Source organism: Triturus cristatus, chromosome 1_2 (genome assembly GCF_964204655.1).
Source record: "Triturus cristatus chromosome 1_2, aTriCri1.1, whole genome shotgun sequence".
In the NCBI taxonomy this organism is placed as follows: Eukaryota; Metazoa; Chordata; class Amphibia; order Caudata; family Salamandridae; genus Triturus; species Triturus cristatus.
In genome coordinates this window covers 850027462-850052491 of record NC_140580.1, presented here as the reverse complement: position 1 = coordinate 850052491, position 25030 = coordinate 850027462, and the positions used below count along the sequence as shown (strand labels likewise).

Genomic DNA, 25030 nt, shown 5'->3' with positions numbered 1-25030 from the left:
CCTGCAGTTGACACATTCATCGCCATGTGGCTAACTTTGGCTAAGGTAATCTAACCTTCTAAAAGAATGCCTTTAGAATGTGCCTTCTTGTCTGGAACTAGATCTCAAAATGGGCCTCTCCATGTGTTGGTCGTATTGTTCCACAATTACAAAGGCTCGTGTAGCAGCCACTATGGATATGGAGTGCAGCTTAAGACAGTTCATAAGGCATGGAATGGAACTGTTATAAGCTTTGTACTTTTTCTCCAAATTCAGAATGACAGCTAGGACTATTGCTGAAACTCTAAGTCACTGGCCCTCTTTCCAGACATAGTATAGAATGGGAATGGATCTTCAAGTAATTCCTTTGAAATAATAAAGTATTATTTTTCTCTGAAAGCCATTGGGGGGGGGGGGTCAACTCTTTTTAAGTGTGAAAATGTGCAATGATGACCCATGAACAGTTGACCTGTGGAGGAGTCTTGTCTTGAGGGAAGAGTAATGTAGTTGTGTTATTCATCATTGTCTCCATGCCTTTCCTCGCTTCCTATTTTGATCTTCGGGAGGCCCTGCCTCTTTTTCCTTAACTAATGTCCTCTTCCTCCTTCTGCATGACATCTTCGAGGGGCCGTGTTTGCAATTGCATTGATGTCTAAGGCATCAAGAGTCAGAAATCCGGAATATAATTTAGACATCACAAACTGGAGCAACATTAAATCAGATAGAAAATTAACAATCGGGGGCTGTCAAACTGTTTTCTCAATACATAAGGTTCTTGGCAAAGGCTTCTATGGCATGGGACATTATATTCTCCTTATTTCAGATGCCACCTTGCTCATAGGGTACCTCTCCCTCCAATAGGTCTTTTACTGGGCCATAGTCTTGTGCCTAACTTTTTTCCAGTGATCATCCTTGGTCGCGGGTGTCAGAAGTGTCAGGGTTGAACGTCTATGGCAGTATCAGCTCAGGAACACAGCATGCTGAGCGGGGGTCAATGATGCCTAAATGCTGGTCGACTTGCCAGAAGCAAATCTCAATGGGGCTGAGTTTCTTTCCCAACCAATTCATAAAGGCAGGTTGCTGTCACCAGGGACTAAACTTTGCACGCTAATGTCTCTGCAGACATCAAACTTTGTGGTTGGTGTAATATGGCTAGTGTAATCAGGTGCCCAAAGGTTTGTCAAGATGATGATATGTTAGTGGACATATGTTGTATATCTATTCTCAATGTATTTTGGTTCATGGGTACATTATTTCTCCGTATTCCTGTGCATTTTTGTGTGACGTTGTTTGTTCCATGATTCTAGAACGTAATGGTTGGTGTTGAAGTTGCTGCCTAATGGGTATGGAATGGGGGCAGTACTATCTCAGACATGGGTAAAGATGTCACCATCAGTTTTGCATCCAGGTGGATGGAAAATGTTGATAAATGATACTCTGTAATGGAAAAAGAGGTGCTAACTTGTGTATGGGGGCATTTAGTAGTTTAAGTCATGCCTACGGGGAAGAAAGTTCTGTTTGAGAACTCATCAGAGACCTTTGATTGAGATCTTGCTGGTTAGCGAGTCTGACTACCAAATTGCTTGAATTTAATTTCAGTGCAGTGCATATTGCAGTTGGGAAAAAGTTATGAATTTTTCAAGATGATATGTCAATAGACATATGGGCTGTTGTAGTAAATAAAGATATTAATATAGATATGGCAGCTGCCTAGTGCCTTCATCATCTGTGGAGTGCCGTTATTTTGGCTCTCATGGGTAACTGTGTACATGTGCCATACGCAACTTGTTTGGACACTAGGCCCTCTTTGGTCCCTCTTTGGTCTTTCATTGAACAGTCCTTCCATGCCCACTTGTTTCCTCACTTTATGTATTCCACCCGTATTGGTCCCTGGTCCTTAAACTCTTTTGCGGGGTTGTAACCAGTTTCACTTAACTTGAATATGCCCTCATTTACACACAGTACGTGTCACCTTACTAAGAAAAGATTCTATTGCTGGAGAGATCAGGACACGTAGGGAAGCTACCATACAGTCTTGATAAGTCAGATCCTCAATTGAATTGTAAACTGTTAATGTATCTCAAGGTTTACGAACTGGCTCTTAAAAATCATAGTCCGGCATGAACGATCACTTTTACAGTAAATGAAAATGTTGATCTTGCTAAATTTTAAGAGGGAATTATGCTATTTGATCATATTGAGATGGTGTAAAGACGTATTGCATGAAAATATGTTATGAGGAGCTATGATTTTTATAATTAAATAAGAGTTTTATAGATACTTAATTAATGGATGTATGTAACATTAGTACGGTTTTAATCAACCAAAAACTAAAACTATTGATTGTTTGACAGTGTTGGACAGTTCCCGTTCTATATATATAGTCGAAGACTTCTCACATTTTGAGCGCCTTATAAAAATCCATAAATGAAAGAGATGGAGGACGGTCAACCGCCTGTCCTCTCAGAACAATGGGCTTTCTACGATTGACTTTTCGTAGGGTAGTTCCACTAGCGGTTATGGGTGAACAGTTTTCATTGCAGTTTCCATGACCTTTCTGTGGCTGCCAGTGGGCGGCGAGTTGCATCTCTTGCTAGGGCCGCTGGCCAGTGAGCCTTCCAGTGTCTGTGCAGTAACCCGAGGGCGGAGACTACAGAGGGCCAAGCTGGCTCTGTTCCCGCCTTTTCTTGTTCCCTCAGAAGGCCACAGGGCTGATTAACAGCGGGGGAGAGAGACGCAGGGGCTCGCGAAAGACCGTTGATTCCGAGCGAGGAGGAGTTAACTGGCAGACTCCCCACCGCTCGAGCACTACCTCCCTCTTGCGCCAACAGAACCTGCGCGCTGAGAAAAAAAACACGTTGGGAACCGAAGTCCTGCCCCTCCCCCTCTCTCTATGAAAGCCTTGTTTGTGTTTTTCCTTTAATTCTCCGCATGCGTAATAGAAGGCCGCCAGTCCTGTCTCCTCCGCTTGTCTCGCTTTCCATATTTCTGTTTTTCGCGCCTGCGCTCTTGCAGTACATCCCTCTTTCTTGACCCCCTCCTTTCTGTATTTTCTCCGCATGCGCACTCCGCAATCCCTTCCCCCAATTTTCCTGTTTCGCACGTTCTATGTTTTTTCCCTATGCGCGTGCGTGGTGGAGCGTGAGAGCTCGGGGTAGGGGCGCCGTCTCGAGGTGAGTCGTCGCGCGCCTGTTGGCAAGAGAGTGAGCGCGCGTGCGGAGAGGCTGAGGAGAGCGAGCGTCCAGTGGAAGAGAAGACGACGACAACTGGCAAAGATAGGAGCCCGGCGGCAGCCCAAGAGGCTGGGGCAGAAATCACCGCCCGTGAAGACGCCTCGGTCCCGGCGGAGGGGATGTCGGCACTCCAGAGCCACCGCTAGCACCCCTCGCCTGCATGCGTCGAGAGCCTCCCCCAGCATGGTGCGGGAAACCAGGCACCTCTGGGTGGGCAACCTCCCAGAGAGTGTTCGGGAGGAAAAGATCATCGAACACTTCAAGCGGTGAGTACGAAAGAGAGGATCTGATTAGAGCCGAAGAGACCACCGCAGTATCTACTAGGGTAGTCAGGAGTCCATGGATGTAGGAGGAATTGTGGAATGTTAGTGGAAGGGTCTCTGAAATGTGCCCCTCCTCTTTAATTCCTTTTAGTGTGGAAGCCAGTCCCTGCTAGACGATTGCAGAGAATGGTGATGTACCTGTTATATGGGTTGTTGGTGTGGGGGTTATACAAGTTTGTCCATTCTAATGCTAAACTAGCTTTGGTCCTCTTGATCCCAGCGGAGGCTCGTTAGCCGCATTCTAATGCGGGGGTGGGGACGGAAAAAGAGACTGCTGTCCATCTCTCTGAAAATGTCCTCCCCTCCCCCGCCTCTGAAGTCTGATCGCTCCCCGCCCCCCACTTCTGATGTGTGGCTGGTAAACGTGCAGCCGGGCTGCCCTGAGCCGCAGCCCCCCCCTCCCTTTCCCCAGGGGGGATGGTCTGCCAGGCTGGGAACGATGGCTGTAAAATGGCGGCCGCTCCTGTGTGGGAAACATCTCGGGGTGGGGATTCTGCTCTCACTGCCTGCTGCAGCAGAACCACCTACAGGCCATACAACCTGGGGCAAATGCTTATTTTCGATTTCTGGTAGGCATTCTCTGCCCTTAGTACTTCTCTGAGCTCCTACAGGGCTCAAGCGTGTGCCCGCCACCTGCTTCGTAGTGCGAGCGAGGGCCTGGCTACCTTAGGACCTTGTTGGGACTGCCATAGCAGTGTAGTAATTTTTTTTTTTTTTTTTTTTTTTTTTACACGGTGCCTGGTACGGGTTGACAGTTGCTGGGCATTGAGTCTTCTACTTTCCATATATGTCCGAAGTTGCCATGTTACTGTTGCTTGGAGATGTGCAGAGCTCAGCTTAGAAATGCGCTTTCCGCCCCCAACATTATGTATTTGCATTTTTAGCACTGCCGTTTTCAGAAACAACTCATCGTGTTTTCTAAAAGAGGGTTTTAGTGCATTTGCAAATAATATTTTTTCGCCCCTTAAGAGTAAACGAGCCTCGGCAATTGTTATTTTGCCACGATTGTCAATAAAAACGATCATGCTTCGTGTTCTTCTCTGTGTGTGCTAAATAAACCATTTGCACTAAATAGATTAATTTTCTTTGTCACTTGTGCTTTACTTCCACTGTTGTTGTTTTGTTACTTGGGGATCGATGACCTATCACGGATTGGAAGCTCGGATGACATATCTACAAATTAAATATTGTAAGTTTCGGTCACCAATAGTAACGATCATCTGTAGTTTTTTTTTCAAGGCGCGTGGGTATGTGTTGTGTAAGTGTCATCTTTACAGTATGTTGGCTAAAGTGAGGCCACGCTTCACATTAGCTGATCGTGGCGAAATCAAATCAGCAGGTTCCCACCCATCCCCCAGCCTGTGAATCCTGCTGAAAGTATGCAGTGGCTGAGCTAGCGGAATTGCATACTAAATTTCACTCGCACAAAGAAAAAGATCACTGAACGAACCTTGTCTTGTGCTGAGAGGCAGTCAGCATGTAAAGGGTACTTTTTTTGTCTTTGTGGGGGTTCCTGATGTATGTTAAAGCATTTACTCGCTCTGTGTTTGGGTTATTTCACGCATCTATATTATCGCGTCACAAGCGTGTTTTTATTTTTAATTCCAACTTCCAGAAATGTGTTTCCCATTGTTACATGTCTGTTAAGAGCCATTAAAAAAATAAAGATCTGCGTAAAAAAAGTGCGTTTTCCACGATTACATCCCATTTTGGGCAAATGTAAAAGCGCTATTTTTTCTCTCACTATGTTCCCCTTTCTCATGGATTAATTGTGATTTAGTCGTGGATGTTTTTTTTTTTTTAGCAAGAAACGGGAGGGGAAAACAACTTGATAAGTCGCGGTTTTCTGTATGCATATTCACTACGAAGATATCTCAGTAAGCAGGCGACCTTTGATTAAATCTAACTGGTGTCAACTTATAACTAGGGCAAGAGATCACATGTGCATACTGATTAGTCTAAATGCAAAAAAAATGTATAATGAATGTTGAAATCGCCTTACGCGCGACACTAATAATACATTTAGTAAATTACGTCGTTGATTCATGGCAGAATTACAGTTGTAGTAGAATGACGGAAGTGCACATTTGCATTTTTCCCACGTCTGACCCGTTTACTACCAGTCTTCTAAAGCCATTGGGGGGATGTTTGGTGAGGTCCAGTTAAAAAGGAAACGCGAGTCCACGTGCAGTGTCCAGCAGCTCCCTGGGAACACCTATTTTACCACCCCAAATCCCACATTTAAGACTGGCCCGCTGGTACGGTATCTGGTTTTCTAGGATGGATATGGGTTAGAATTTCTCATTAATAGATTTGTGGTTACAGTCTACGTTCGCCCCTGCTTTTTATCTCCTCTACCAAAGATTCTGCCCTTTCGAAAGAATGACCATGCATGAATAATTCAACGGGCAAGGATTGGCTGGCTGGTCATTTCAATGTTGAATTGTCAGTCCGTAACGTGCGACAAACTTCTGGATGGATATGTGTTTGTTGTGTCCACTTATTTGGTTTTTGGTATTCCTTCAGCAAGAAATTGATAAACTTCGTGACTTAAGTGAAAGCAATTCATTGTCCTATTTTAGTTCATTGCAGAGTTTCTGAAAAACCTGTTGGTTAATGGTAATTTCCCTGGCGTTTGATATTTTGCAACTATGCTGCAGGCGTGCAGTCTGTCAGGACTTTAGTGTTGGATGGCCATTATTGGGGTTTATACGAGCTATAAAGGAGAGTACCAATGCTTCCCTTACTAGTATTAATCTTTCCACGGGCGCATTTAATCTGTCTGGTTTCTCCATTCATTTGAATGGCCAATCGTGTCACCTGTCCCATACTCGGGCAACGAAGTAACGATCAGTAAACTTCGATCTCGTTTGAATGTATTTGCAGATGGAAATATTCGGCCATACGTTTTTCTTAAAGAGTAATGTAAATATTTCACTCGTAGCAATTGACTACGCTGCCTTCCAACCATGTACGTGCTTCTCACTATTTGGGTTAGGATCCGTCTGTGATATGACCTGAGAACATTGAATATTCCATGGGACACTGGTAGCATCCGATTCAACTGCTGATACTTTTCTCTTAGTACCCGCACAAATATGTACATACCTGTGTTATGTTAAAATGTCACACCCTCACAGGAATATATTAGAGATGTGCCCGAATGCACGATTGTCCTTAAATTAAATATATGTTTGCGCCGTGTACAGTGTAAGTTTATAATCAGTCTCTTGTTCGTGTCTGAAGCATTGTATTACGTAGATATAGAAAATTGTAAACACAATTTTACAGCAAAAGTTTGAACAAAAAGTAATTTCGAGGGATGGTAATGTAGCCGGTTAGCGTTTGTGTCATGGTCTTTTTCACTTGAAACCCAAGTCCTTTGCCATCAAGAAAGTACCTCGTCTCCTGGGGAGTGCTTGAATCTGAGCAGTGTTTGATTTTGGGTGCTGCACGAGTAACTGCTTCAACCGGCATTGTAAACCCCAGTTCCACCAAAATTATTACTGCATCTGTGCCGAAGTTCTCCCTCCACCTCCGATTCCCAACGGCCTCAGTGGGTTAACCGCGGACGCATGCTTTGCAGGCAACACTGCTTGGCATCTTCATGCCGTGATACAGTCGTCCCATAGTCGGTTCTACAGTTTTTTAACCTGTCCCACTACATTGGGGTCTTGGTGTTCAGTCTCAGGTATCTAGTTTCACATGCACTGCATCGACACGCCTACTTTGGCTTTCGTTTTCAGTACCTTCCTCTAGGGAATAAACCCTGAAGCAGAGATTCTCCCTTTCTGAGTGTGACTGGCTTAACGGGTACCATCTGCCTTAGTTACACGATTGTGGGCAGGGAAATCCCTTGGGTTTAAGGAACTCCTTATTGGTATCTTTATTTATGTCTAGACCTATTTCCCCGAATCTGGGTGTCAAATGCCCCTCAGGAACCACACAGTGTGGCTCCACACAAGGGTTCTCTGAAGACGTGCATCTTTGGTGTAAACACCCCTGTTGTGTTTATCCTGCAAGTCAGAGTGGCATCATCTTGACAGGTGACCTGCTTGGTTGCAGGAGGAATGACCACTACGTTTTGGGGCAACAAAGGAGCCTTCTAAGCAGCTAGGTGCACTCCGCCAGTGCTCCTAAAGTTCAGCAACAGAAAAGGTAAAGAATTCTCGTCCGTCTAGTCTCCTGCAGATGGAGTCTGTTCCGATGTGGAGCCAGTGCCGGAGCTATATGGAAAACATGGTTGTCTGGGAGCCTGAGGAACACAAAAATGTGATGTGCAGAGTACTTGAATTAATCTGAGTCACTGTTACTTTTTGCCCCTTCCCAGCCTCTTTTCTGAGAGGTGTCCAATGCCATTGCTGTGAGATGCCCATAGCTGTTTGTGTTAAGTACTTTGGCGGTCATTACGATGGCAGGCGTACTTCACTCCGTCCGCTATCGTATCGTGTTTGGGCCCACCTGCCACTGTGGCGGTCACATCCATGTTTTGTATTGCGGTAGGTGCTGCGCTCTGCATCACCCGCCTTAAGACAAAACAGACACCCCACACACATCCCTGCACTAATTGACAGGTACCATGCGGTGCCCACTTCATGGCGCAGGGCTATGTAGAGGGTGACCATAGCTGCCCTATCAGTGCCTATGTCCCTGGCCCAGGAGGTAAGGGGGGCCTGCTATGGGCTCTCAAATCCGTTTCCGCCTGCCGTTTTGCGGCAGGTTGACCGCCTCAGATTCACCAGCAGAAAGGGATATTGTCATCCCCACGGCGTTGCCTGACAGGCACCGCCACCATTCTGGGACTAAAGGGAAGTCAGACAGGCGGTCGGATACGGACCGCCTGTCGGGACCGTGGCGGTCAGAGTTTACAACCACAACCTGTCCAGAAGACATTATAATATGGCGGACGAAGATCCCAGTTCTGATGGCGGTAAGACCGCCACCCTGTCGAATGTGGTCTCTCCGCCATCAGGGCCTATGTCTTTTTCAAATGGTACAACACAATGTCATATTGGTCTTGAAAGCGGGTGCAGACTGTTTTTGCAAACTATATGTGGTGAGTTTGCTTCCTATATTTGGCCATGTCTTGGTCAACCCTGGGCTGCTGCGAAAAAAAACTGTATACCTGTTACCAAGAGCTACTTCACCCCAAGCGAATGAGCTAAAGTACCCCATTTCTGTTGTTTCATCCTTAGTTGTGTTAAAAGATCGCTGTTTAATAAGACTAAACTGAATGCAGATCTGCCCTTCAAAAAACTATTTTTGGCAACCCGAATAATATTGTATATAATATTGTATATATTGCGCTGAACCCATTTACTGATTATTGTTGCCTGGGATACCTCCAGATCCATATACCAGTATTAATTTAGTCATAGTTTACTGACAAAATAGTGGTGAATAAACGAGGGAGGATATTGATATGTGACCTCCTGAAATCTTCTAATGCTATCCCAAATGAGTAAGATGTGTGTGCGGAAAAATCTCGAAATTGTCACCTGTGTTGTTTGCTCTCTTTCTCTACTTGTGTTAGCCGGTACGGGCTATCTGCCATTCACGGTTCCACTTGGAGAATCAGGGCAGATGTTAAAATGCATAATTTCCACTTTTATTTTTAGATATATCCAGCTTTAGGTAAATCTTAATACATGGAAGAACACAATTAAATCCCGTATCTTTACTATCAAGCATCAGTCTACGCTTAATTCTGTGTTTAGATTTATTGTTCTTCAATAAACCAAGATGTTCGTTTATTTTCTTGACTGCAGAAGGCTTTCTCTCAGAATTGTTTGGTCTCTTTCTTCTGCTTATGCCCAATGTAGGGATTTTTTCTAGTGGGGCACTGTGATATTGTGTGATTTGTGCGTCGCTTATTAAAATGCAGTTTTCAGTTATCTACAAGATTCCCTTTCAAGCAGTCATGTTCCTATTGTGCATATTTTTAAAGCATGTTTGTGATTTTGTGGTGCTGTCCATAATTGTTACTTAGATTATTTTCTTGACTATTTCCATTCCAGATGTGTAAGCTATGTAGATGATTCTGTGTTCTCTGTCTAGGCGTAAAGTTGTGAACGCTGATGTGACTCAACAACATTATATATTGCAAAATTGGAAGACCGCACTCAGACGGTTGAGTTTTTTTTTTTATTCTTTGTAGTAGAGTACTTCCTGCCATCAACAGTCTATTTTTATTTATTTTTTTAAATGCATTTTTGGGTCGTTTGTACTCGGTGTGTTTACTCTTGCACCGATCTGTGCCAATGCCTATAATACAATAATAACGTTCAAATTCAATCAAGAGGAACTGATTTGGGGTGGCAGCATCCAGGTTATTAGAGAAACTAAGATTTCCCAATACCACTTTGAATTCCTCAATCCCTTATCACTAAATGACAGCTCCCTCTGCTTGTAGAATTTATATTGCAATAGAGAGTAATGCTAGTAAATTTGATTGGAACAATGTAGCAAATGTACTTACTTTAAACAGAAGACTAAAAAGTTATGAGTTTTATCCTGTTCTTAACGTGCACTGTTTCAGTTGTACACTGTGCTCCTGCACCAGTGAAAGAATTGGTGCATCTTAGTTGTGGGTAATAAACAAAACTAAGTTAGAAAGTAGGCTAAGAGTGAATGTGGGTTATTAAGCAGGAGAACGGTATTGTGGGAGAAGGTTAGATCTGCTGGAAGGTGGTTCCAGAAAGTAGTCACTGCACTTGAGGAAGATTGGTATTTAGCTTGGGATTTTCTGAATCTAGGTACTTCTAAATCAAAGTTCTAATTTTAATCGCTCTTTTTAGAGGATTTTTGATTAAAACGTATATATTTGACTACAGAAGCTAGTGAAAAAGAAGTCTATTTCCTAGTTCGTGCAGGATCTGAGAATGGAATGTATTCTGTTTGGGTGAAGGAGAAGATCAATGTTTTTTAGGGATTGAGGAATAAATCAGTGTGTGTACATTTTTTACATGTACACTAAACCCTCAGATGAGGAACTCTGTGCCTCGAGAGGGAAATTGAATATAGCTAGTGCACATATGTACCACATGAAACCCTGAATCACACCACAATGCATTCCACCAACTACCTTAGAGACGACATCCAACACTTTGAAGAGGATCCTTATTCTTCCTTTGTACATCATTTAGTAATCCTCAAATATCTTTTTCGACAAGAATGTTATAAACCCTTCTTACACTAATAGAGAACAAAAATGCATCAAATGTCAAGATTAACTTTATAAAACCAACATCAAAATTCCAAGTGCCTTGGTGAATGAAATGGCAGCCCACATACATTTGTTAGCTGCAATACATATTGACATGTATGTATCTGAAATAGATGTATAATAGCATTTTAAAAAGATTTCTGTCCTACCTCAATTAAAATATCCACCTTGAAACAGAATAAACAATTACAAAAAAAGAGAACAAGCGCGTGCATGATTGTAATTGGGCATTAACACTTTGACAGCACAGGACCTTTGTCACTGGAGGTCTAGTTTTTGGGAAAACCTCGACGAGCAGTCCCAAATGTTAATGCTAAAACAACGCGAGTTTGAAGCAGGGCTTATCCCACTGAAAGCATGTAAATGGCAACAGGTGTAGTCAGTAGGTAGTAGTTTAATAGTTTTAGTCAAATAAAACCATAAACACAATTCAATCGTACAATACAAAAAAATGAAGATGAATACAAAAGCAAATCTATAAAATACTTCAGCTATTGGTCATCTTGTTACTAAACCTTCACATTGTTTGACTTCCCTTCCTTTACTATACAGATTAAAATACCAAATCTAGATGGTAAATAGGTTGTGGTAGCTGGTCGAGGACTGACCTTTTCCCTAACGGTTAAAGTGCGAATTTGCAATGCCGCACCTTATTGACCCTCCCCACCCCCATCATTTGTTCAGTTTCAGAAAGATACGAGGCGTTGGCAGTAGGTTAAAAATCAATAGTGCATATTCTCTTGTAAGCTAAACTCAAGTCCTTGCCTCGATGTTTTGTACCCTCGTTAAAGATGGATGATGCTGTAATCCCTTTTCAGGCGAGGTGGGATAACGAGATCACACTTAAGATTCTTGAATTTTCTCGCTTGTACTTGCAGGAGCGCCGAACCTCTTTCCTGTCTAGCCATACCTGGGCTTAATACAAAGTCACTTGGTTTAGACTGGATCGTTTGGTCGAGGCTGGGGCTGCAAAGTGCAAGGTAATAAACGGGCTACACCCGTTGTATCCTGGTGTCCCGAAATGTTATATCTTTGTTAGCTATAAGGAAACAGTGGTCCCATAAGAAAAACAAAATAGCGTGGCCAAAGGATAGTCCAATAATTAGGCCAAACAACATATCTGGAGCACCACTGCACCTATATAAAATAATTATTATACAATTTGTGTCAGGGCTCAAAAGTCGATGGCGTTTCGATCCCACAGCAAATAATGGGATCATCATTAGGACTAAAAGAATGTCTAGCCTGAGAAAACCCACAATTTAATAGAGTTTGCCTGCTTGCATGAAACGCGACATGTGAAGACCCAATGGTGTCATCCTAAACGATTCAGGCAATACTGTCGCCAAACCGGAATGCGCCCCCCCCCCCCCCCCAAAAAAAAAATGTGTTGGGGTACCTACAGCCGGCGTTTCAGCTGCTGGGACAATTACGTAGAGGCTGGAGTGGGCCCCAGCTCGAAAGTCTTCTGGCAGAAGCGGAGTAACAGGAATGGAGGAAGATAACGCAGTACGTTAGGGTAGTTTAATCTGGTTCATGGCCGTTGCGTTCATCACCATCATTGTATTCGAGAAAATAATTCCTTTCCCGAATACAATTGCCTTGCTTGAAGCCATACTACTGGTGCTGATCACAACGCAACCGCCGCCATGAACACGATTTTGCTTATGTACGAGTTTTTTGTTTCCCCTTTCCTAATATTGTAGACACTGCCCCACTTTTTTCTTTGATTTTGATGATGTAATTAAATATTACGTGCTCTTATAACAGTACATGACAGTTATTACATTTCTGTATTGAATTGCTCACATTTTTTAATTGTTGTAAGGGACCACTGTTTTCCTTATAGCTACTTATACCCAGGGTCCCTCTCAGATACATTGGGTTCTATATAATATCTTTATTGCTGGCACATGACTGGCATCCTTTAGTTGGAAAATATTCTTATTGAATAATAGATGGATTTCCTTATTCATCTGTCTTTACTTAGAAGATAAGGTTTTCGATGATATGTCGAGGCTACTCGCACGAGCAGCAACTCTCATTCCTTCCATTTTAGGCAATTGACACATGCCCTAGGTTTTTTTCTAATTAATGGAACAGCGAAGCGTGTATGATGTGGGTTTCAGCGTTTTATTGATGTTGGAGTGCACACTGGTTTATTGTTCTTTCATTTAATATTTGGTGCGGTTACCGTCTATTCATTTTAGATTGATTCATTGGTATATTTGCCATAGCAACCCATTCTGCCCCCATTGGTGCGTGTTTCGGTGCTGTGGCTAACCCTGTGATGGGATTGGCTTTGACGGAAGACTGAGCAGCAGTGGAATTCACTGCAGTGAAACCCAGCGGCGCCTGGGGAGTCCGCTGCTCTTTTTATAGGACGAGCTTCCGCGTATGAATTAAGAGCTCAGTGATATATGTACGAACTGAATATAAACGAGCCTTTCAGCCCCTCCCACGACTAGTAGCGATGTGTGAACTGCACTGTGCGTGGAATGAAGCTTGAATACAGAGATGATCTAGTCTGCATTGCGACATCTACTCCCGCCTCACTCGAGGGGGTTGTTTCGGCTCAGTCATATTTGTATGGGGTGATTGCTCAAACCCTGAGGTGGTTTGGTTCTCATGCAGCAGTACTTATCTGGTGCAGCAGTGTTTTACACACGGGGCGTTTGCAGCAGCTGGCGCCATTTTGTCCTCTTGTAGCTCGACGTTAACTCTGCTTTCAATCCCTGCAAGCATGTAATGTATTCTGCCGCAGCACTGCTATCAAAGCGACCCCGGCTTTTCTCCGTCTTTGAGTTGTTGTGCGGGGCTGCTAAGGAAACGTAGATTGATCTGGCTGTATTTAAATAGCATAGAGGGGAAGGACGACTGTAGACTTTATTAGACGGCACGTATGGTTAATACGCGATATATCAAGAGCGAGAGGACGCGAAGTAATGTTTCACTGTCATGGTGTTTCTATGCTCTTGAATTTTCTTATACCCTCTCACCACATATTCTTGTTAGCTTATACAAGCATTTCTGAGAGCTAATAGGCTGTCAAACTACAGTGAAGGTTTGGCTGAGCAGAGCTCATTCACCGTGCTTGCCATTTCATGCAGCTCTACATTTGGGAGTAGGCCTGGAGTAAACGTTCGTGTTGGAAATATGACGCGTTGGGAGCAGCAGTGTCGAACTACTATGCTTCCGCAAATGGTTGTCTTGGTAGTGAGCAAACAAAAACGTTGGTCTAGCACTCGCTCGCATCTGACTGTGCCTCATAACTTTTATACGTTGTGCGGTAGCAGCCCGTTATTTTGTGTTTTGCTTGCAGAAATGGAATTGGTGACCCCTTATCCCAAAAACTTGCATAATTAAAACGTGAATAGAACATTACCACGTTTAAGAGGTCAAGAAACGGAGCATAATCTAATTGCTGTTGCAGTTCAGCTTCTGCTATGGGACAGATATAAAAGATAACACAACTAAATAGTCGACTGTTTTAAGTTTTTTCTTTTTATGTCACCACATTGTGAAGCAACTTTTTTGTTCATCAAGAGGGGCGAAGATTAGGTCGTGGGCATATTCTGCGTTCTTGCCTGGAATATAGGCGATTGATTTGGCATTTTAAAAAGGGTCGCAGAGTTGGAAGGACGCTAGTTGATGGGCTCTACTATTTGCCTCAATTCTTTAATAAATCATCTTCAATTTATAGAAGGATTTGCCTGAATTATTCATGGTACCTACTACAACGTAGGTGCCCATATATTTTTTTTTTATACATGTTTTTCTTTCAAATTTCATATTTGAAAATGTCTTTTATTTTGGAGAGCGTACCTATTGTACATTTTTTTAACATTGTCAATAGTTGGGATTTAAACGCGTTTAAATGCCTTTTTAAAATGTGCGCGAAAACAATTGTAAACAAACGTTACATTTCAGTTCAATACTGACATACGTCCTTTCCTAATGAAATCACTACTAACAGACTTAACCACCTTTCTCCTATTCACGTGCACACTGGACCGTCACCAAATGCCTTTTGGAATTTTCTGTACATCTGTAATAAGTATGTACATCTTTTTATGTTAGCCATGATTGCTTTAACACAAACCGGTAACTGAACATCGCAATCTGTGTATCTGTCAGCCAGTGACCTGCTATAAAAGAAAAAGGCATACTGATTGGGGACCTGCGGAACAGCTCTTAAGTATACTGATTGGATTTCGTAGGCAACAATCCACCAGAATAAATAACTATAGTTGTTAAATTACTAATGAGAATATTTGCCGTTTACGAGGTAAATGTTAAACTTTTTGCGCTTTTTTTCGCAGTCCGACGTTTGTATTGACCGTTTTCGACCCGGAGGCTGGGAAAGAAGTTGGCTCCCATCCCAAGTGCTTTTTACACACACTAGAAAATTACATTGCAGGACACTTGAGTGTTTGAGGTGGGAAAACAATCTCTTATTTAAGGCCCCGAGGCTCTTGTAATGAAGATATGTAACGAGGGATTGTAGGGAGAATTCATATGGAGTAATGGAACTTGAAGTCCCGTACCTAGGAATCTATTTTTACTAAATATGTGAACACAGAAGTAGTACGTTATAAACTCTGTGTTTAAAGCGTTAAATTATAATTTTTGAAGCAACGGAGTCTGTATTTACCAAAGGAAATCAAGCACCGATTAAAAATATATACTTAGTTCATTAGCAGTCAGTGTCACTTGTCGTGAAACCCGACGTGTGAAAGGTCTCGATTAAAAATAAATAACAAAAAAATCATGTGGCTTTTTTTTTTTCTACTTCAGACTAAGGATGCTTTCTCACTGATTACGTAAACCGCATGGTCCGATCAATTACTTTAATGTGCCCCCCCACCACCCTATACTTTCCCCCCTTTTTGTTAATCCTTGGAATGGTTATAAGATCGGCGTATTAAAAGTGGGTGCTTTATTTGTAGAATAAACTTATCTTGCATGAGCAGGTTTGGCTTTAATGAAATTTAACAAGGCTAGTTGCGATTCTACAAGCCGTTGCAGGCATATGGTAGTCATTTGAAAAGATTTGGGAACATTAATTTACCTAACGGCCAGACCGGTCGACCTAAAAGCTGGAGAAACGGGTTCGAGTCTCGGCAGGGACTCAACTTCCTGTGATTCTGGGCATATCACTTCATCTCCCTGTGCCTAACAAAATGAAAGTGTCGGCCTGTAACTAAACTGGTGTTCACGTAAAGTGCTCTGATACCTTCATGTCTAGTTCGTGCTATATAAAACTATGGCACTCCCCACAAAAAAGTGTGCTTAAAGTACCATTCTAAAAAAATACTATGGATTGACGCTAAAATGCCACGTCATGGCATAAGGTCTTGTGACTCAAGAAAAGTATACAGATTACCTAAGAAGAAGTGAATAAATGGTCATTCAGAATCTCAAGCGTTTTAGACTAGAATGATTAATGAGGAAAAACACTGCTTGTTCTCGGGCTTGTTGATGTTGAACCTTTCTTGCGGGATTAAATTCTCTCAAGCCTGTGAAAGGATCTGGATTATCTGTTGGTGATACTTGTATCATCCCATGCTATTTACGTAAATTGATATGATGCATTGGTGTCAGAGTATATATAAAGAGGTACTGTGTATCTGTGCTTTCTACATCTAGCAATGTAAATATATTTTTATTGCTGAAATATAGAAGATGGATTCTGTTGTTTCAGTCGATTCCCCAAGAAACCAGTGAGCTCGCCTTTCAACTTAATGAGCAGTTTTGGAACTCCCTGCCACTATCCTTTAGGAAAGCTCCTTCTCTAAATACATTTTGGAAGTAACTAAGAACGTTTCTGGAAAGGAGTTAAATGCTATTCTAGCTCTACTTGGACTTCTCATACATGTGGACCAGATGCACCAACCTCCTTGCCAAACTATTTTTCTTATGTTTGATCCATTTCTCCATCATGTTTCTTATTATCATCTTCTCTGCTGTCAAAGCTTGCTCTCAACTAATATAGTTTTCTTAGGATGTGCTTCGTTCGCTGTCCTGCATACGATTCAGTGAATGTGTTTTTCAGAACACTCTTCCAGCTCTGACCCATATTGTCATTCTACATCCTGACTACGCTGGCCGAGTCTGTTATGTTGCCTAAGACTAATGTTTGTCATGATAAAATACCTTCTTACTCTACTCCGTAATCTGCCCGAGCTGTACAGTGTACTTCAGGATGTACGGCGCTCCGACCTTCTGAGACCTAGTAGGGACTCTATAAAACTCAGGAAATACCTCAAATAATCTGCTCAGCTACTTCACCAAGACTCATGCCCAAGATGACTTGGAAAATCAAGTTAATGATGGTTGTGCAACTCCCCCCCCTCTTAATTCGAAAACTACATAATATTCTACTTCGGACCCACCATTAACAGTTTGCCCCTCACAAGCTTGCGTTTTATCGGAAAACTATTTACCGCCATTGGTGGCCATTCATTTAGGATGTTATTACTGAACTTGTGTTTTTTTTTTTTGTTTTTTTTAAATATATTTTTCCTTGACGCTTTGTTTGCCTTTGACAATCCTCTTTTCTAAAGCATCACAGCTGATTTGCTACTCGGTAAAACTTTTGGATTTTTCTTGGGGCATTTTGCAGAAATAGTTTTGTTCTACTATGCCACATATATTGATCGTTTATTCAGTGGCTAATATTCCCTGTCTGTGATTTAAAAAAAAAAAAAAAATATTGCTGATTTGCTGTTCATTCATATTTGCAATATTATCTTAACCTTGTAAAGTACACTACGTTGCTAAAGGCCACAAGAGCAAGGCCCAAACTGGTAGGGACAATTGAACCCACCCGTGTCTTTTGTATTTTCTTGAACTGTGGTATGGTGGGATTGTCAAATCTAGTGCTCACTATCCTTATTAATATCACAAACCTCTACTGGAATCCCATTATTTGTTGGCTAGGATGTGGTGGGAAGGCTTTTAAAAGCCTTTACAATTAATTTTGCAGGTTGATGCTCTTTTGGCGCATTAACTTGATGTTGGTGTGGTACTGTTGGGGAAAACCTGATTCTTGGCAGCTGTTTTGTTAGAAACCGCAGACGGATTGAGTGCATTGCACACAATATTTAAGAGGGTCTTTTGTATACATTGCTACTTATGGTTCACTATCCTAGTAAGATGCTGCAGAAGCTGTACCATATGGAAAGTGCTTTGCGGATGAATTCTCGCCCTTTCTGAAGAATCTAATTATCAGTTACACCAGCCTATTTTGGTTCTGGTTACGGCGCCTGGCTCCAGTTTATACCTAAACCCTGAGAATAGTAGTATATTAGTACCAAACTGTGGAGGTTTATGACACAGTGTGGGACAGTTGCAAGGCTTTACTATTTTGTGCTGAAAAAGTTAGTTCATCATGAAGTATTGGTCTTTCAAAAAAGCAACTTGCACACAACAGGAAGAGAGCTACCTCGTTCCTAGAGCACAAAAACTAAAATTTGCGCACCCACTAGCCGATCTTCTCCCACCTCTCTAGACGGCCTTGATTGAAATATCGATATCTCATTAAAGTACTATTTAGTGTTTAGCTTTCAAATTAGGACGTGGTTTTAAGGCCGACTGGCGGCTTCTTCCAAAATTTTGAAACATATTATAGCTGATTATTTATGCATTGTTCCCAGATTTCAGACGGAAATTAAGTAGTTCTTATGATTTTTAATTTGCTCTTTGGAAAGCAGAAATGTTTGCCCATTGGTAAACTCTGTTAGTCTGTTCTCATGTGCGTTTCATTCATGCGTTGAGGAAAGCTTTATCACGTTCTTTTGGATGCAGGTACTGCATAACCTACTTTATTGTACAGCAAATCCTATGTTAAATGGATCATTGGGCATTGTGTAGTAGCTCATCCTTTCTCGATTCAGGTTGCAGGTCCGACGGACAGTTCATGGTACTCGTGACTTCAGGAACCACAAATACTATTTTACATACCTATTAAAAAATGTTTTTGAAATCCTGGTAAGCCTAAATGTTCCCAAAACAAACCTTTAATTGAAAACCCACAAGGGCAAGTTCCCCTTGCAAAGTGACTAATTGAAAGAAAAGGGCTACTTTCAAATATTGTGCGTTTCTGTTTTAGCTAGACTTTTTTGCTTTTATTTTTCCTTAGTCATCTTGCCTATTTTCTTCTTTTTTTTTTTTTCTTGATAGTCAAGTTTTTAAACGTTTTTGTCTGGAGTAACATGAAGTTGTTTTCAGGCTACTATGCAGCATATATTATCGTTTTTGTTAAAAATTGGTTAGTCTATATAATGGCAAGAGCCTTTTTGAAGATTTTATAACTAAACCATGTGCCATACGCCTATTTCTTTAAAACCCTGGTTACAATTAAGTGGTTTGTTGAGACAAATATATTGTAATCATTGTCCTAAAGTTCAAATTCACTGTCAGTTATGCTGATTACTTGTTCGCAAGGCACATTTTAGAAGAAACACATTCCTTGATGTCTGCAGTGTACATGCATACAGTTTTCTCTGCTGCCCTTTAAATTGTATTTTATCGAATCTGATATATTACAGTCCGTTTGTGGGTACATATGTGGCTACATACATATTAGCAATAATTGTGCTGTCACGGATTGCTAAACATTAAGGATGTTTCTGGTTTAAGATATACAAGTAGCTGGACAACACTTAACATGCTTCCACTTTTTTAGTTGTATAGCAATAAAGAGGGTGCGCCTGATAAACTAACCAAATGATCAAAACCAAAATGCATTGCAGTTTAACCCAATAAGACTAGAAACCCTATTAAAGTCCAGTGCTTAGGGGCATTTAGTTCTAGAAATGGGAGCAGCATAGGTGAGAAGTATCTACACATTCAACTTTCTGCTTAGGAAAGTGAAGGGTTGATTCTAAAGCCTGCTTGACCAGCCAGTTTTCCCAATAGGGATTTTTTTTTTTGTCAAAATCTGTTTATTTGATTTTAATATGACCACAGACAAGCAGCATAGACAATACATACAAACAGAACAAATCGAGGGGGAGAGCTAGGAGTTACAGAGAGCTAGTATGAGTGTCATCTTCGTCTCAAGATCTATGGCTCGAAAAAGTCCCCATTCCAAGCATATACACCAAGTATTATTATTATGTACATGTCTTGAACAGCATATCGATTTTTTTTGTTAAGTTAGGTCAACACCGTAGTTGTGAAGGGCAGCGCTATTCTCTTAGACAGTCCTGGAGAGATGACGTAGAGATGTTTGGTTTGCAATAATTTAATAGGCTCTTAAGTTCTTATCATGCAGGTGAACTATAAACCTTTTCTACTAAATTGTTTGAGCTAAAATGTCTAACAGAAACTTTTTAAATTCTTTTTTCCTTGCACTTCTTTAACAATTTACTTTTGCTTTTCTCTTTCCTTAGATATGGACGTGTTGAAAGTGTCAAAATACTGCCCAAGCGGGGTTCCGATGGTGGAGTGGCAGCCTTTGTGGATTTTGTGGATATCAAAAGTGCACAGAAGGCACACAATGCAGTCAACAAAATGGGAGATAGAGACCTACGCACAGATTATAATGAACCAGGCACCATTCCGAGCGCAGCTCGGGGATTGGATGATACAGTTTCCATAACCTCTCGTACTAGAGAGGTTTCTGGGTTCAGAGCAGGTGCTGGGGGACCCACTTATGGCACCCCAACATCACTTCATGCACGGGAAGGACGTTATGAGCGGAGACTTGATGGGTAAGTTTAAGGTTTCGCTAGGCAGGTATTTTGTATTTGATATGCTGAGCTGCGAGGAAAAAAAAAACCTATAGGGCCCCCAGATGGATTCAAATTTTGGGAATTCTGTGTTTCCTGTTGTGGGTTACAAGTGGAAACCACTCGCAACTCCATTGGCTGGATACTTATGGATTCGCTAAGGATGGTACGTGCAACTGGCTGGATATCTACTCTTTGACGATCTTGCACAATGAAGGGTGGAAGTGTTCCAGTTGTCGGCATGGATTGTTGGTTGGTGAAACTTTCCTGAAATGTGGCATGGCCTTTTTGGATCTATTTTTTTTTCACCAAACGGAACTAGGTTTGCTGCAGCATATGGACAATGTTCCTGTGTGGCGTCTAAAAAGTCCTCGTGGCGGAAAAATTATGGGAAAGAATTTGACGTCTGGCTGTCTGACTACTGTGTCAAAGTCAACTGGAACTACCTGAATTACAACTTTGTTGTCTGTAACTTCTCTCAGTGTCTTTGGATTCTGCAGGCATTTGGTTTTCGTGGAATGGGTTAGTTGATACAGAAGATGAGTGGTTTTCATCATTTGGTGGATCTTCTGTTTTTCATATTTTGGGATTCTTTTTCCTTGTGGCATTGGGCTTGTATGACTCAAACTTGGAAGATGAATGGAATGGGTATCTTCTGGAATGGTTTTTAACAATTGGACACCAAGCATTGCCCTAACTGCTGCCCTATAAGGATGGGCTTGGTCGCTGTTAGGAATCCTGTGATCAATGGAAAAATGGATACCCTTGTATAAATGGGAATGCTGCTGATCTATACTGATTACTTTTATCAGGATTGTGTGCTAAGAATTCGACTGATGGTGACCTCAATCAAAATGTGCTGGAGGAGAGTGATTTGGAACCTGTTGTTTTTTCCTCTTTATTTTCCGCCCAACATGCCAAAAATGTGGATCTCTTCACATTGGGTACCCGGTAACCGATGCAGTGTTCAGATTTTAGGGAAGAAAATACACACAAAAAGTACCTGGATTTGATGCATCATTGCAACGATTTGGCGCAGGAAAGCTGGGGTCTTGGAGAGTTGCTTATTTTCATGGTCTCTGCAACCTTGTGCCCAAAGGAAATGCGTTTTTTTTCCAGCTATAATTTTTTTTCCCTTTCCCACTGAGAAGGTCGATTACCCCCGTACAGGTGGCCAAATTGGGGAAATGCTCTTACAATTCTAGATTTAATTGGGATTATAGGTCGAGTTGGCTCATTTGGAAAAGGTTGGTATGCCCTGCCCAGTCTTATTAGCTCCACTCCTAACCTAAGTCAGACCGTTTCTTTCCACTAACCTTAGTAGTACCTAGTACTTGTATGCATTCAAAATAAAACCACCATAGCCCTTAGATGTAACCCTTGCAGTTTTACTGGCTCTTGTGGCAGCCTTCTGTGTCCTCTATTTTATGTCTGGGGTCTTGCTGTACTCATTAGCAATGCCTCTAACTTACTGCTCAGACCTTCATTTGATTAGTGGTTGTCAATATTTTTGAGGTAATTCAACAGTAATGCAAGCCTTGCATTGTTTTCCGGTTCTAAAAATATGGATACGTTGTACTTTTTTTTTTTTTGTGTGTGGCTAAGAGTTTAGGGAGTGCAAATTTGCAAGTAGTTACCTTAAATATGAGAATAATAATTTAAAATAATTTAACCATAATTGTTAGATGTCGGCCCTGCAATGCTGCTGTTATGCCAGTGTTCTCTGCACCCACCCCTATAATTATGTAATGAAAACACTTAAGTAGTAATCCTTTCTACGTTTTAGAAAACTTAGATTACTTCTGTGTGATTAATGTTTGGGTGATCAGTGTTTCAAATGCTGTTACACACTGATTCCGTTTTTGCCTAGAGTAAAAGTATCGGGATTGCAAGCTGCTAATTTAAACAAGTATCTGCTTTTCGGAGTGAAGTGTTTTTTGTTCTATTGTGCAGCACCGTTTTGACAGTAGCAGTTAATTTAATAGCTTGCTTCATAAAGTTGTGAGTGGATTAAAATATTATGCTAAATGGACTTTGCATTCTTGATTTTTAGAGCAGCACAACATTTGTTAAGCTATATTTAGCATATTTTTTGTAAAAGTTCAAATAGCACTACTTTCACGCTTTCTTAGATAGTGAGACTGCGATTTAAATAAAAATATAATGGGGTAAGTTTTAATTGAAATCGGGGACATTTGGAAGGCAGCTTTAAAATATGTCACCAACCTTTTGTTCTTGGGTAAACTAAATAGCTCACAACCTTCACAGACTATCTATTGGTTTTGGTTCTTACTGGTGCTTCTGCTATTAACGATCTCAATCGAAATCAGATGATTAGAATAGGCGTGCTGAAAATTAACGGATTTTTAAGCAAATGATGTTTATCCGCTTAATGTTTAGGTTTTAATAATTTTTATTGGAATATTTGCAGTGGACCAAGACAATCCAGAATCAAAGTTTCGACTGTACTCTCCTATAGTAGCCACAAAAAAGTATGATAATTCTCCACACAGTATATTTCATTAAGTAATGCTTCACATAAATGAACAAGGATCAAATTACGAAAGACAGGAAGACAAGAAGGGAAGGAATGGGGAGCAGAGAAATAGAACAGCTCAGGTAAGGCAAAAGGTGACAGGGCGCAGGAAGTAAGACAAAACATAGACAACATCATGACTGAACACGTCTCTTTGTCAAAGTCTCCATCACCTCTCACATGACTTATCTAGCCCTGCAAAGAAATTCCTGATGCTTAAGTATTTGTTAACTTTTACTGATTAAGCTAAGAAACACCTAACATTAATCATTGTTCTTAAGTTCTACTGTTGCAGTCGCTGGAAACTAAATTGCGAAGATATAATAAAAAGCTATCTTTAAAATTTCCGTTTACGTGTCCACCAATTTTGCTAGCTGAGAGCACTCACTCTAACTTTCTTCCATGAAAACCAGTCCTTTGTTATGAAGTACATTTGTGTATTCTAAGCACGGGGCTGTGATTACATTTTTTTTTTTTGGGGGGGGGGGGCTTATGAATAACAGTGCTTTATAATTAGGGAGGAAATAAGTTAATCTGTAAATGATCCCAAACACCGTTGTTTGGCCATTTATTTTTAATGAACCAATAATAATTTCGGTGTGACTTCAATTCTAGGTTAACTGTAAATGTAGTTCTTTAGGCAGGTCATTCACAACGTGGAAGGTCATGTATTGCCATGAAGTTTTCAGTGTGTATGTATGGTAATTGACTTTTTATTATTTATCGATTTTGCAATATGAAATCCTCTCAGCAGCTACAGCTAATGGAAGTGAATTCTGGATTGCTACCTCTCCTTTCCTCAAAGCCATACCTTCTTGCAGGACAGGCACTCCATATAGTCTCCATGTCCAACTGGCATCAGAGAGAATGTCATTTGTAAAATTCATCTTTTGAGGCGTGGCTCGTTTTCTTTCTGGTTAGTCTTTCTTATGAGCAGAGCCTCACAAAATACCAACCCTTTCTTGGGCAAGTATAGCTCTGTTACGCTTTCTACCATGTGATATAGCCATGTCAACACACCTGCTAGTACTAATACAGATACAAATTGCGAGTATTTGAGAATAAAGAACTAGTCTTCTACCCTCAAGTTAATTTTGCTGTGTTTGCAAAGCTACTACGACCAAAACAACTTTACTGAAGTGTGTAAGATGCCTTATTTGATTGTCTCTATTTACTAAAGTAGCATATTGAATGTGTTAAAGTGATTTGTAATGCTAAAAGGAAAAGCCCTGTAGCTGCAGCAAAAGTTGCAACTTTAGGTTATTTTTTTTAGCTTTGCCTATATACTTGGATTGTGGCTGATAGTGAAGGAAAAATCAGTTTGTAGAGTTTGTGTTACGTTGTTGACAACTTTTTCCAAGTTCAACTGTATTGTTTGTCCTACTCCCTTTCCAGGGCTTCTGATAACAGGGAGCGTGCTTATGAACATAGTGCCTATGGACACCATGAAAGGGGGACTGGAGGATTTGATCGGACACGACATTACGATCAGGATTACTATAGCAGAGACCCCAGAGAACGGACTTTGCAACATGGAATCTACTATACATCAAGGAGTCGAAGTCCAACACGCTTTGATACACATGATGCACGATATGAACCTAGAACCCGCGAGCAGTTTACGTTGCCGAGTGTGGTACACAGGGATATCTACAGGGATGACCTTACACGGGAGGTACGAGGAAGGAGGGCAGATCGTAACTACCAGCAAAGTAGAAGTCGTTCACCACATTCATCACAATCTAGAACACAGTCTCCTCAAAGATTACCTGGGCAAGCAGCAAGGCCTGCTAGGTCTCCCAGCGGCAGTGGTTCTAGGAGCAGATCCTCAAGCAGTGACTCTGTGAGCAGCAGTGGCAGTACCAGTAGTGACAGGTATGTTTGATTAATATAAAATCTATTTCATGCTTCTTTAACCTGCTCATTGTGTTACATCGTGGCCCATTTAAGTTGGTTACTATAATGATAAATGTGTGTGGTGGTTGTCAGAGAAACTG

General features: G+C 41.4%; 1 protein-coding gene across 6 annotated transcripts in view; it reads left to right on the top strand.

Moving 5' to 3' along the window:
* The first annotated feature begins 3049 nt into the window (after positions 1–3049).
* SPEN (spen family transcriptional repressor) overlaps positions 3050–25030 on the top strand; it is a 392229-nt gene continuing 370248 nt past the window's right edge. For 4 of the 6 annotated variants that reach the window (XM_085609027.1, XM_085609026.1, XM_085609025.1 and 1 more), the window contains exons 1-3: positions 3050–3478; positions 20159–20479; positions 24429–24908. In XM_085609027.1, the coding sequence (XP_085465153.1) occupies positions 3396–3478; positions 20159–20479; positions 24429–24908 (884 nt within the window). In that variant the 5' untranslated portion in view covers positions 3050–3395. Of the gene's footprint in view, positions 3479–20158; positions 21745–24428; positions 24909–25030 lie in introns of all 6 variants that reach the window. The other 2 variants (XM_085609029.1, XM_085609028.1) reach the window with 2 other exon arrangements.